This window comes from Schistocerca piceifrons, chromosome 9 (assembly GCF_021461385.2).
Source record: "Schistocerca piceifrons isolate TAMUIC-IGC-003096 chromosome 9, iqSchPice1.1, whole genome shotgun sequence".
Taxonomy (NCBI): Eukaryota; Metazoa; Arthropoda; class Insecta; order Orthoptera; family Acrididae; genus Schistocerca; species Schistocerca piceifrons.
The window spans coordinates 165,825,091-165,837,727 of NC_060146.1; the positions used below are offsets into that span (position 1 = coordinate 165,825,091).

General features: G+C 45.8%; 1 protein-coding gene across 1 annotated transcript in view; it reads right to left on the reverse strand.

Moving 5' to 3' along the window:
- Nucleotides 1-12,637, reverse strand: part of LOC124716811 (transcription factor HES-4-B-like) — a 67,887-nt gene that overhangs the window by 23,567 nt on the left and 31,683 nt on the right. Inside the window, exons 3-4 of the mRNA XM_047243361.1 lie at nt 9,532-9,666; nt 3,356-3,669 (exon numbers count right to left, since the gene is read on the reverse strand). Of these exons, the coding sequence (XP_047099317.1) occupies nt 3,356-3,669; nt 9,532-9,666 (449 nt within the window). The remainder of the gene's footprint in view (nt 1-3,355; nt 3,670-9,531; nt 9,667-12,637) is intronic.

Consider the following 12,637-nt stretch of genomic DNA (forward strand, 5'->3'; position numbering starts at 1 on the left):
CCTAGCAATTTTTCATTGTTCCCGCGGCTGAAAGGAAAGCTTTGTCAAGATATCTAAGACATCCAATGGGCTGTGACAAATGACCTTACAAGCACCACAGTTTAAAATTTCCCTGCTTGCTTCCAAGATCTCCAGAAACGTCGGCAACCGTTCATACAGGGTGAACATTAATAAAACTGACAAATTGTAGGGACGGATTCCTGGCTGAAAATGGAAGAGAGCCTATGAACATGTGTTTCGAAACGTATCGTTGCCACGGTAGATAGCACTGACGAATGACAGTTCTTCTGACCATGTACCGTGTGTTCCTTGTTTGTTGCAGGCTGTGTGATTGATGTAACTTACTGTAAGCAGCAGAATGGTCCAGTATTCAATGTCAGGAACAAACTACTATGGTGTTTGTCTACGCCCAAGCGGATGAAAACGGTCGAGAGGCAGCACAGCCATACGAAAACAAGTACCCTCACACACACCAGCCACATCGAACAACATTTCAAGCCCTTTTTCTGGTCTGTGTGATCATGGGTCCTTTCACACGGACGAGCATGGTGGAGTGTGCATACTCGTAGGACTGGGATCAACAGGATATTGAGACGAAACCTAGTACAACCTCCACGCAAGTGGCCTCCCAACATGGTGTAGGCCGAAGTACGATTATGTGTATCCTGCATGACAACTGATACAATCCCTGTCACCTACAACAAGTGCAATTATTATCAGAAATTGATTTCCGTCTATGGGTAGGATTTTGTCGACGGTTTCTGCACCAGGCCATCACAATTACGGGATTTCCGACATCATTCCTCTCTACCAATAAAGCAACCTTTATCAGAACTGGCATCATCAAGCTACATAATCGTCATCTGTGGACTACAGACAATCCTTGGGGAATGGTTGAGGCTTCTCATCAGCATCAACGTATGGGCAGGGATTCTTGGCGACCACATGCTTGGACCGGCTATTACTCCAAAACGCCTCGACTTCCTGAAGAATACTCTGTGAAATAAAACAACCCTTTTAGTTTTACATTCCTGTTTTCAAATTTCCGTAATTCCAATGGTACCTAATAAGTGATTTCGCGTAATACATTAAATCTCATGAAATTTATTATTCCATTTGTTTACTAGTAGGTCATGCTTGTCCAATATATGTTCGCAATATTTTGCATTTACAAATGAAGCCATAATTAAGAAAATTTAGGTTAGCATTGTTATCTTTCAGTATTTTATATAATATGATGTACATCCTATGTAAAAGTCTTTTCTATTGTATTTGCCAGTTTCAGCATAAAATAAGCAAGGTTCTGTGGATAGTTACTCATAAAAATGTTAAACTTTCAATTGTTAATTTAATAAATTTACACTGTAGTTTTATTGACCTGATTGTTAACAAACGTATAAATAGGAGGAGCACAACACTCAAGAATGGACAGTTGGAGACAGTTCTAAGAAGCAACCACCGTGTCGCACGTCTGTGCAATAATGTAATTGTTGTAATACAGTATTGTGACTATGTAGCCTGTTATGAGGAGTGGGCTCCCACTAAAAAGAAATGGTGCAGCTTGTCATAAAAACCACTATAAAAACGACTTGGTACCTGGAGTATTTCATAGAATTCACGTAACTTGATGGTGTTAGCACATGAAATGGACCGAGGAAACGACTACCTCAGCAGCAGCAGCAGCAGGAAGCAGATTACTTCGAGTTACACCGAACTAAGATGCGTATAAGAAATCAACTGAACTATATAAGTGTCACCGCATAACTAATTACTAAAGTATAATATAATGGAAGCTGTTCTAGCAGTAAACATTTGCATTTGTGTCAAAGTAATTCTTTGAGTGGCGGAGGCCAATGTCATTAGTAAGAAAAGCCCCCATGATCACACGTTTCTTGATGCCTTTGGAACACAAGAATAACAACAAATTTTTGAGGTTTAGTTTAAATCAAATAATCTCTTTTCGGTGTTGAAAATTTTCGCCTGAGGAAAATTTCACTGTCTTCCCCACGTAACGTTACAATAGTAGTTTCGTTACATCTGCCAGGCTGCTTGAGGACGTGTCTTTGGCAGTATGACAGGTCACGTGATTTCTGAATGACAGAGCACCACCCCACTTCCCCATTACAGTTCGTTGACACCTCGAGAGAATCTTTCCTGGACGTTGGATCGGACATGGAGGTCCTGTAGCATGGCCTGCTAGATCACTGGATGTAAACCTCCTAATTTTTTTGTGGGGCATCTGAAAAGTGTTGTGTATGCTGAACCGGTTCCTGATGTGCAGGATTGCCCAGAAACGAGTCCAGTGTTCAGCAACACATATTTTTAATAAGTTACCAGCAACCATTAAGAGTTTAGTTTCAGACAAGGCACAATTTAAACATAATTTAGAAGAGTTTTCGGTGGCCAACTCCTTCTATTCCATCCGTGAGTTTCTCAACTAGTGCATTAGACCATTTTAATGAAAATTTATTATACTTTAATTTTTGATAATACTTGGTTGTAACAGCCAAGTAACTACCTACTGTGGCAATGATGGATGTATGGAAAGCAGATGTAAGTCTTAAGTCTGCAAATAGTGGAAGTTTAATTTTAAATCTTGTACATGATTTGACTGTTCTTAACTGTGGATCATTGAAATGAATAATTTACTTTAATTTTTGACAATACTTGGTTTTAATAGCCAAGCAACTAGCAAATGTCTGAATGATGGATTTAATGAAAGCAGGTGTAAGTATTAAACCTGTAAATATTAGAAGTTTAAATTTAATTCATGTACATAATTTTACTGTTTATTGACTGAGGACCATTAAAATTAATGAAAGTTTTTCTAATTGCATTTTTGTAATGTGTTTATCTGACATGTTCCACACCTGGTAGGATTCCCTCTTTTGTGGGTCTATGGAATGAATAATTAATCTAATCTAATCTAAGTCTCTTCAACAATGTGTTCACAATATCAGTGACATTATTGAGAGAGAGAGGCCACAATGTGACTTGTGAACACGTGTATTGCATTTGTTGGAGGATACTGAACATCTGATGTGACATGGATGCGATGTAGATCTTTACTGTGTTCTCGGACGATTTGTTGTCACTGCACACGCACCGTCTATTTCTCGGCACATGTTCAAAGGACCTTTTTCCCTTAATTTCCAGTCAGATATCCGTTCCACAAGTGAGTGGGTTTTTTTAATTGTCGCTCTGCATGTACAAAATTTTGCCATCGTTTGGTTGAAGAGCACCAATATGGCTCTGCCAGCGGTCCCCACATCATCAGAATGAAGCGATCAATAAAGGAAGTAGTGAGGCTGGGAGTGTTTTACGCAGACAGCGACCGAAAGGAGGCGCCACTCACCCGTGCGTGCGCTGGCCGCGATTGTTGTTCTCGTCGCCCCTGGCGGCGGGGGCGCCGGGCGCGGGGGCGGTGCTGGAGGCGGCGGACGAGGCGGAGGCGGACGAGGAGGAGCAGGAGGAGCCGGGCAGCGGGGCCTGCGCCTGGCCCGAGCTCGAGTCGGGCTTGGAGCTCTCCTCGGCGCGCATCGCCAGCCCCAGGTCCAGGTCCAGCTCGGCCACGCAGCTCTCCAGGTGGCGCAGCAGGCGCTGCTTGAGCGACGCGTGCGGCTCGGGCGGCGCCAGCACCACCTCGGGCGACTCCAGGAAGCGGCCCACCTGCCAGACCGACGACCGCTCCGTCTCACACTCCAGGATACAATGACCGTGAGCCTGGCATCGCGCCTATGTACGAGGGGCATTTGAAAAGTCTGGCCATTAAAATTGCTACACCAAGAAGAAATGCAGATGATAAACGGGCGTTCATTGGACAAATATATTATACTAGAACTGACATCTGATTACATATTCACACAATTTGGGTGCATAGATCTTCAGAAATCAGTACCCAGAACAACCACCTCTGGCCGTAATAACGGCCTTGATACGCCTGGGCGTTGAGTCAAACAGAGCTTGGATGGCGTGTACAGGTACAGCTGCCCATGCAGCTTCAACACGATACCACAGTTCATCAAGAGCAGTGACTGGCGTATTGTGACGAGCTAGTTGTTCGGCCACCATTGACCAGACGTTTTCAATTACTGAGAGATCTGGAGAATGTGCCGGCCAGTCGAATATTTTCTGTATCAAGAAATGCCCGTACAGGACCTGCAACCTGCAGCCGTGCATTATCCTGCTGAAATGTAGAGTTTCGCAAGGATCGAATCAAGGGTAGAGCCACGGGTCGTAACACATCTGAAATGTAACGCCCACTGTTCAAAGTGCCATCAATGCGGACAAGAGGTGACCGAGACGTGTAACCAGCGGCACCCCATACCATCACTCCGGGTGATACACCAGTATGGCGATGACGAATACACACTTCCAATGTGTGTACACCACGATGTCGCCAAACACGGATGTGACCATCGTGATGCAGTAAACAAAACCTGGATTCATCCAAAAAATGACGTTTTGCCATTCGTGCACCCAGGTTCGTCGTTGAGTACACCATGGCAGGCGCTCCTGTCTGTGATGCAGTGTCAAGGGTAACCGCAGCCATGGTCTCCGAGCTGATAGTCCATGCTGCTGCAAACGTCGTCGAACTGTTCGTGCAGATGATTGAGATGCTTGTTGTCTTGCAAAGGTACCCCTCTGTTGACTCAGGGATCGAGATGTGGCTGCACGATCTGTTACAGCCATGCGGATAAGATGCCTGTCATCTCGACTGCTAGTGATACGAGGGCTTTGGGATCCAGCACGGTGTTCCGTATTACCCTCCTGAACCCACCGATTGCATATTTTGCTAACAGTCATTGGATCTCGATCAACGCGTGCAGCAATGTCGTGATACGGTAAACCCCAATCGTTATACACTACAATACGACCTTTATCAAAGCCGGAAACGGTACGCATTTCTCCTCCTTACACGAGGCATCACAACAACGTTTCACCAGGCAACGCCGGTCAACTGCTGTTTGTGTATGAGAAATCGGTTGGAAACTTTCCTCATGTCAGCATGTTGTAGTCGTCGCCACCGGCGCCAACCTTGTGTGAATGCTCTGAAAAGCTAATCATTTTCATATCACAGTATCTTCTTCCTGTCGGTTAAATTTCGCGTCTGTAGCACGTCATCTTCGTGGTGTAGCAATTTTAATGGCCAGTAGTGTAAATTCATCCAGAAAAGACTTCCTAGTAGTTAAATCTTTAAGATTCGTCTGACAAAAAGGTCCAGTTGCATATATCTGGACAACATGTTGAGGGAGATGTTAGTCCTGTATGCTGTTGATAAACACCTATGTGTAGACGACAATAAATTTTATATTTTTTGAGCATGGGCGTAGTGTGGCAAGTTAGGAGAGATTGGTCATTTATCATTGTTTCTTTCTCTTCCCCCAGGAAAAATGTGGTGCAGTGTGACACACCAATGGCGGTGCCTGCGACGAACGTTACCAAGGAAGTGGAATGAGGTGTGATATACTTTGTGAGGAAGGTGTCCGTCCAGCGGACATACACAGCAGAATGCAAAGTATGTATGGTGCGAACTGTGTTTGAGACAAAACAGTGTGCAAGTGGTGCCAGCATTTCGTCATGGCAAGGAGACGCTCACGGATGATGCGCGCGACACGGGCAGGTGACGAATCATATTCCCGATGAGACAGTTGCTGCTGCAGACAATTGCGTTCAAACTGATACACAGGTCACCTTGGGTGTCATTACTGCTCAAGTGCAGGAGTCCCATGGCAGTGTTCATGCCACTGTGTGCAATAAACTTGGTTACCAGGTGGCTTGTGCTCAGTTGGTCCCCAAATGTTTGTCCGGGGAACAGCGACACAAGACAATGGGAATATCACTGAACCATTTGACGCGATATCAGAACGAGAGCGGCGAATTCCTTTCCAAGATCATTCCTGGAGATGAATCCATATGCGTATTGTTTCAATCGGAATACAAACGGGAGAGTATGCAGTGGAAGCATGCAGTTTCACCTCAACCAAAGAAAATCCTTTCCACAAAATGGTTCAAATGGCTCTGAGCACTATAGGACTTAAATTCCGAGGTCGTCAGTCCCCTAGAACTTAGAACTACTTAAACCTAACTAACCTAAGGACATCACACACATCCATGCCCGAGGCAGGCTTCGAACCTGAGACCGTAGCGGTCGCGCGGTTCCAGACTGTAGCGCCTAGAACCGCTCGGTCACACAGCCGGCTCTTTTCCACAACATCAGCTGGTAAGATCATGTCGAGTGCGCTTTTCAGCGAGCGGGAGCCTCTTCTATTGGCGTTCCTCCCCAAAGAAGATACGATAAACGCGAAAAAAAAGGCGCGACGTTCTCCGTCGAGAATAAACGCCTGGGGTAACCTTACAAATGGCATCATCTTTGGACTACAATGCCCGGCCTCATGTTGCGAAACAAACCCACGGACGTTTGGCGTCGTGAAAGCGGGAAGTGGTAGACCACCCTAAATATAGTCCTGGGTTCAATCCCTGTGATTTCCACGTTACTGGGCCACTAACTCAGCACCCCTGGGGCACCACTATGAATCAGAAGAAGAAGTGCAGCAAGCTGTGACAGAATGGTTCCATAATCTACCCAAAGCGTTCTTCTTCCAGGCATGAATCATCTCGTACCAAGGTAGGAGCAATGCCAGTTGTGTCGCAAGTTCAGCAAGCAAGAGATGATTATAAGGAATTTTTATAATTATCCTTATTGTTCCTTGGTGGTGGAAGACGTGCTAACGAGTCATTTCGAGCTTTCAGTCGCATCATGCTCGCTGGATGGCGAAAGGCATTTACACACTGAAAATATTTCTTTACCAATTTCAGTTTAAATTAACACAACAAGAAGTCCAAAAGATAACTGGCTTGGCTTTATCTGTCAGTCTTGTTTATCAGGGAGTGAAATGAAGCGCATATTAGCATCAGAAGTCCTTACGATGATACCAGACATACTACTCTCTTCGAGAATTATGCCACAAAACTGTAGCTAATAAAGCACGTAAGACTCCTTGCAGGTGTCTTTGGTTTCCATCTGAGCACTTGGTTGCCCCAGCCTTCTTTGATGATAGAGTAGAAACAGGGGCAAACATGGTGAAAAACTTGCAACGCCCACGAATTTCTGGTACTCTTCGCCGACTCAAGGTAATGAAGAAATTGGAAGGGTTGGAAGACCTGAAATAAGAGAATCTTGCGACAGAACAGACCACTTGTCTTTTCGATGTGTTGGCTGAAGGGGGGAGTATGAAATCAGGATCTTTCTTACAGTTATCCGCTACAGAATGGCCAGATCATCCAGTATTCAAAGAACTTTGTCACCGCTGCTCTCAGATGAAAGAAGTAAATGACACAACAAACGGTGCAAATGTCTCTGAGCACTATGGGACTTAACATCTGAGGTCATCAGACCCCTAGAACTTAGAACTACTTAAACCTAACTAACCTAAGGATATCACACACATCCACGCCTGAGGCAGGATTCGAACCTGCGACCGTAGCAGTCGCGTGGTTCCGGACTGGAGCGCCTAGAACCGCACGGCCACCGCGGCCGGCTAAATGACACAACAGAACGCGCTATCTGTCGGATCCAAAAGTACAGTAAAACATTGACGAAGGATGAGCAACAGAAGCTGTTATTTCTTCGAATTCAAACATCTAAAAGAGCTCCCTACTTCTTCAAAAGTTGCTCTAATGGCACAATTTGCACATTCAAATGTTCAAATGTGTGTGAATTCGTAAGGGACCAAACTGCTGAGGTCACCGGTCCCTAGACTTACACACTACTTGAACTAACTTTTGGTAAGAACAACACACACACACCCATGCCCGAGGGAGGACTCGAACTTCCGGCAGGAGGGGTCGTACAATCCGTGACATGACGCCTCTAACCGCACGGCAATTTGCACATTCACCGAGCGAATGTTTTTTTTGTATTATAAAACTTGTGTGCTCCTGACCGACCTCTGAGAGTAAGTATTTTTTGACAAAATACACTCCTGGAAATTGAAATAAGAACACCGTGAATTCATTGTCCCAGGAAGGGGAAACTTTATTGACACATTCCTGGGGTCAGATACATCAAATGATCACACTGACAGAACCACAGGCACATAGACACAGGCAACAGAGCATGCACAATGTCGGCACTAGTACAGTGTATATCCACCTTTCGCAGCAATGCAGGCTGCTATTCTCCCATGGAGACGATCGTAGAGATGCTGGATGTAGTCCTGTGGAACGGCTTGCCATGCCATTTCCACCTGGCGCCTCAGTTGGACCAGCGTTCGTGCTGGACGTGCAGACCGCGTGAGACGACGCTTCATCCAGTCCCAAACATGCTCAATGGGGGACAGATCCGGAGATCTTGCTGGCCAGGGTAGTTGACTTACACCTTCTAGAGCACGTTGGGTGGCACGGGATACATGCGGACGTGCATTGTCCTGTTGGAACAGCAAGTTCCCTTACCGGTCTAGGAATGGTAGAACGATGGGTTTGATGATGGTTTGGATGTACCGTGCACTATTCAGTGTCCCCTCAACGATCACCAGTGGTGTACGGCCAGTGTAGGAGATCGCTCCCCACACCATGATGCCGGGTGTTGGCCCTGTGTGCCTCGGTCGTATGCAGTCCTGATTGTGGCGCTCACCTGCGCGGCGCCAAACACGCATACGACCATCATTGGCACCAAGGCAGAAGCGACTCTCATCGCTGAAGACGACACGCCTCCATTCGTCCCTCCATTCACGCCTGTCGCGACACCACTGGAGGCGGGCTGCACGATGTTGGGGCGTGAGCGGAAGACGGCCTAACGGTGTGCGGAACCGTAGCCCAGCTTCATGGAGACGGTTGCGAATGGTCCTCGCCGATGCCCCAGGAGCAATAGTGTCCCTAATTTGCTGGGAAGTGGCGGTGCGGTCCCCTACGGCACCGCGTAGGATCCTACGGTCTTGGCGTGCATCCGTGCGTCGCTGCGGTCCGGACCCATGTCGACGGGCACGTGCACCTTCCGCCGACCACTGGCGACAACATCGATGTACTGTGGAGACCTCACGCCCCACGTGTTGAGCAATTCGGCGGTACGTCCACCCGGCCTCCCGCATGCCCACTATACGCCCTCGCTCAAAGTCCGTCAACTGCACATACGGTTCACGTCCACGCTGTCGCGGCATGCTACCAGTGTTAAAGACTGCGATGGAGCTCCGTATGCCACGGCAAACTGGCTGACACTGACGGCGGCGGTGCACAAATGCTGCGCAGCTAGCGCCATTCGACGGCCAACACCGCGGTTCCTGGTGTGTCCGCTGTGCCGTGCGTGTGATCATTGCTTGTACAGCCCTCTCGCAGTGTCCGGAGCAAGTATGGTGGGTCTGACACACCGGTGTCAATGTGTTCTTTTTTCCATTTCCAGGAGTGTATTATGTGTGTTACTTTTACACATAAATGCACAATTTAAGGCTTGTGGAGGTATGAAATTTGGGACTTCAGTTTTTTGGGCTGCGATATGTACAGGTTTTTTACTTGTCGGACACACTAGGAACTCACCTCTCGGGCGCACTCCTGGAATCCGGCGCGGAACTTGGAGAGCACGGAGCTGGAGCCGAGCGCCTTCTGCCGCTGGAGGTGGCGCACCGTCAGCTCCAGGATGTCCGCCTTCTCCAGCTTGGAGTGCTTCGTGTTCTGCTGCAACAGCCGCCCGGCATCACTCTGCAGCGTCGCCACACTCACGCCTTCATTATCTGACGACTAGGCGACATCGTCATCAAATCACATTCAGTGCACTTAAGCCAAATGTGCTGTTGCCAGTACTGTGTGATCGTGAACTTCTCGGGCCATTTAGGAGAGTGACGCTTAGCACCATATAACGATCCTGCCTTGGAGGCGGTTAAGTGGGAGACGTGTCTCAGAGCTGGATGGTGACAGATGGTGACGCGAGACTGTACGCGCACGTAGTTTATGTATCAGCCGATAGAGGACAGTATTGGATAGGGGACTGATTTAGTTTCGATTGCGCCCACTAGAGTGCACTAAAGTAATAGAATGTTTTTCATAAACTGTTCTAGTATTTTCATAAAGTGCTACTACTTCTTTTTGTGTATGTAAAATGTTATAAATGTGTTTTAGCAATATGAATGATGCGTGAGTGTGGTTTAAGGTTAATATGAAGATAACTGTTTAACGAGTTATGTAGTGGGATTTAGTGCGAAACATTTCGAAGTAGTATGGATATGGACAAAGGGGATTTTTGTAGAATAGATTTGTAAAATAAGTTTTTGGTAAAGGGAAAGTTAATTCAGGTATAAATATCAATAGTAAATAACTTTATGCATAAACAAAACTTCAGCATATTAGATAATTACGTCGGTAAAAAGTGCAGTCATTAGGTTTACTATTTTGCAATTGGTTATGGATGAAGAGCGCGGACTGACGCGGGAGAATGTTGTTTTGCTATTGGCTGTTGAGTAAACTGACCAATGGTAAAGCAATATTCTTCTCGCGCCTTTCTCTGCTGGTAGAGAAGACTTGGAGTATTCTAGAGAGGAGTCGGAGGCTAGCCATGAAACAGTTCGGACGTGTGTAGGAGTAGTTCCGATGGAAACAATAAGTTGCCGGATCTAGCAGTGTTTCATACATCAAAAGTGTTGTAAAGTGACGGCATAATTATTCAGATGGGTGTGAAGAAATTTCGGAATTTTTAAGTGAATTTTGTGACGAGAAAAGACATATATTCCGCGTGGCGTATTGAGCAGGTCGGTCGCTAAAAACTGTGACTGCATTTGGTACCGACAGACTTAATATTTGGCGAGCATTCTCAATCAAAAACAATCAGTATTTTTGTAGCTATTACGTTTTCGGGAAATGCAACCCCATAAACATTCTAACGTGAGTGGAAGGGATTGTGAGTGACTGTGTTAAGGCTAACACGGGCTTGGCAGTGATACTTCTTCACCTAGTTTCAGAATATATTAATTGATGACAAACTTTCCAACCTTTCATTTCGTGTTTCTCCCGAAACGTAGATTAGTGACTTTAATTGCAGCCTGGTTCACGTCGAAGTACAGTAGGTTTCACTCGGCTTTCCTACTGATGATCTGCTGAGACAAATGTTCACAGGTAGGTGCAGGTCTGTCGTAAAGGAACGGAAAGAACCGCGCCACCGCAGAGAAGACGAAGTATTTGCTTTGGCAATACAACTTCAGCAGCAACACTTCGGTTTCTAGTTTTATTTGATTACCTTTTGTTTAACGAAACTAATTTCGGGGTCGCAGCCCATTCTGGGTAAATGTCTGCGCCGGATACCAGCTTGGCGGTCTGGCTGATGGCAGGAATGGTTGTGCGAGAATGGGGCTGAAAGCCCAGAACAACTCGGCACGAAAAAAAAGATAAATACGTACGAGGGAGGATCGAAAAGTAACGCACGACAATTTTTAACACGCTGGTATTGCTGGCACGATGTTGAAATTTCACGACGATATACGAGGCGTGTTCTTTATGTAAGTGCCGTTTTGAAATTAAAAAGAGACGTGCTAAGATATCTCAATAATTTTATTTTTACATGAAAGCCTGTACCTTAATCTATGCACTGATGCCATTACAATCTCATCGTTCCTTGTTTACGTTGTGTACTGAGTGTTTAAGGTGCCTCCGATAATCGTGAGTCCCGCCGACTGTGAAGTACGGGCTGTTATAAGATTTCTTAGTGCTAAAGGCCTAAAAGCGATCGATATTCATCGTGAGATCTGTGCAGTTTACGGAGAAAATATTATGAGTGATGGAATGGTAAGAAAGTGGGTGAGAGCATTTAAAGATGGCCGCACAAATGTCCATGGTGAACAACGGAGTGGACGTCCTTCGGTCGTTAACGAAAGTTTGGTGCAGGAAGAGGGCAATAAGGTGAGAGAAAACAGACGCTTTACGATTTCTTCCTTGCGGGATTAATTTCCTAATGTTTCTCGAAGTGTTTTGTACGGCACTGTGACCGAGCACTTGAATTTTCGAAAATTGTGTGCACGTTGGGTACCGAAAATGTTGACGGATGTGCACAAAACCTAACGTTTAGACAGTGCATTGACTTTCCCTGAGCAGTACCACAACGACGGTGATGATTTCTTAAGCCCAATTGTTATGGGCGATGAAATATTGGTGGCCTACGTCACATCAGAATCAAAGCAACAGTCCATGGAAGTTGAGCAAGGGCATCGTTTTGCTGCAAGACAATGCCCGTCCGTATGTGGCGAATGAAACCAAAGATCTCATCACATCTTTTCGATGGGAAACTCTTAGATTATCCTCCGTACAGCCCCGATCTTGCGCCCAGTGACTACCATCTGTTCCTGCACTTGAAGAAACACCTGGACGAGCAGCGTCTTCAAGACGATGACGAAGTCAAAACAGCGGTGATGCAGTGGTTAACAAGTCAGGCGGCAGACGTCTATGAGGAGGGTATTCAAAAACTGGTACAACGTTATGACAAGTGTCTCAATACTGACGGAAATTATGTAGAAAAGTAGATTAAGGTACAGGCTTTCATGTAAAAATAAAATTATTGAGATATCTTAGCACGTGTTTTTTTTTTTAATTTCAAAACGGTACTTACTTAAGAAACACGCCTCGTAGTTCCACATTTGCGCTATAGCGGTATTTGTCATGA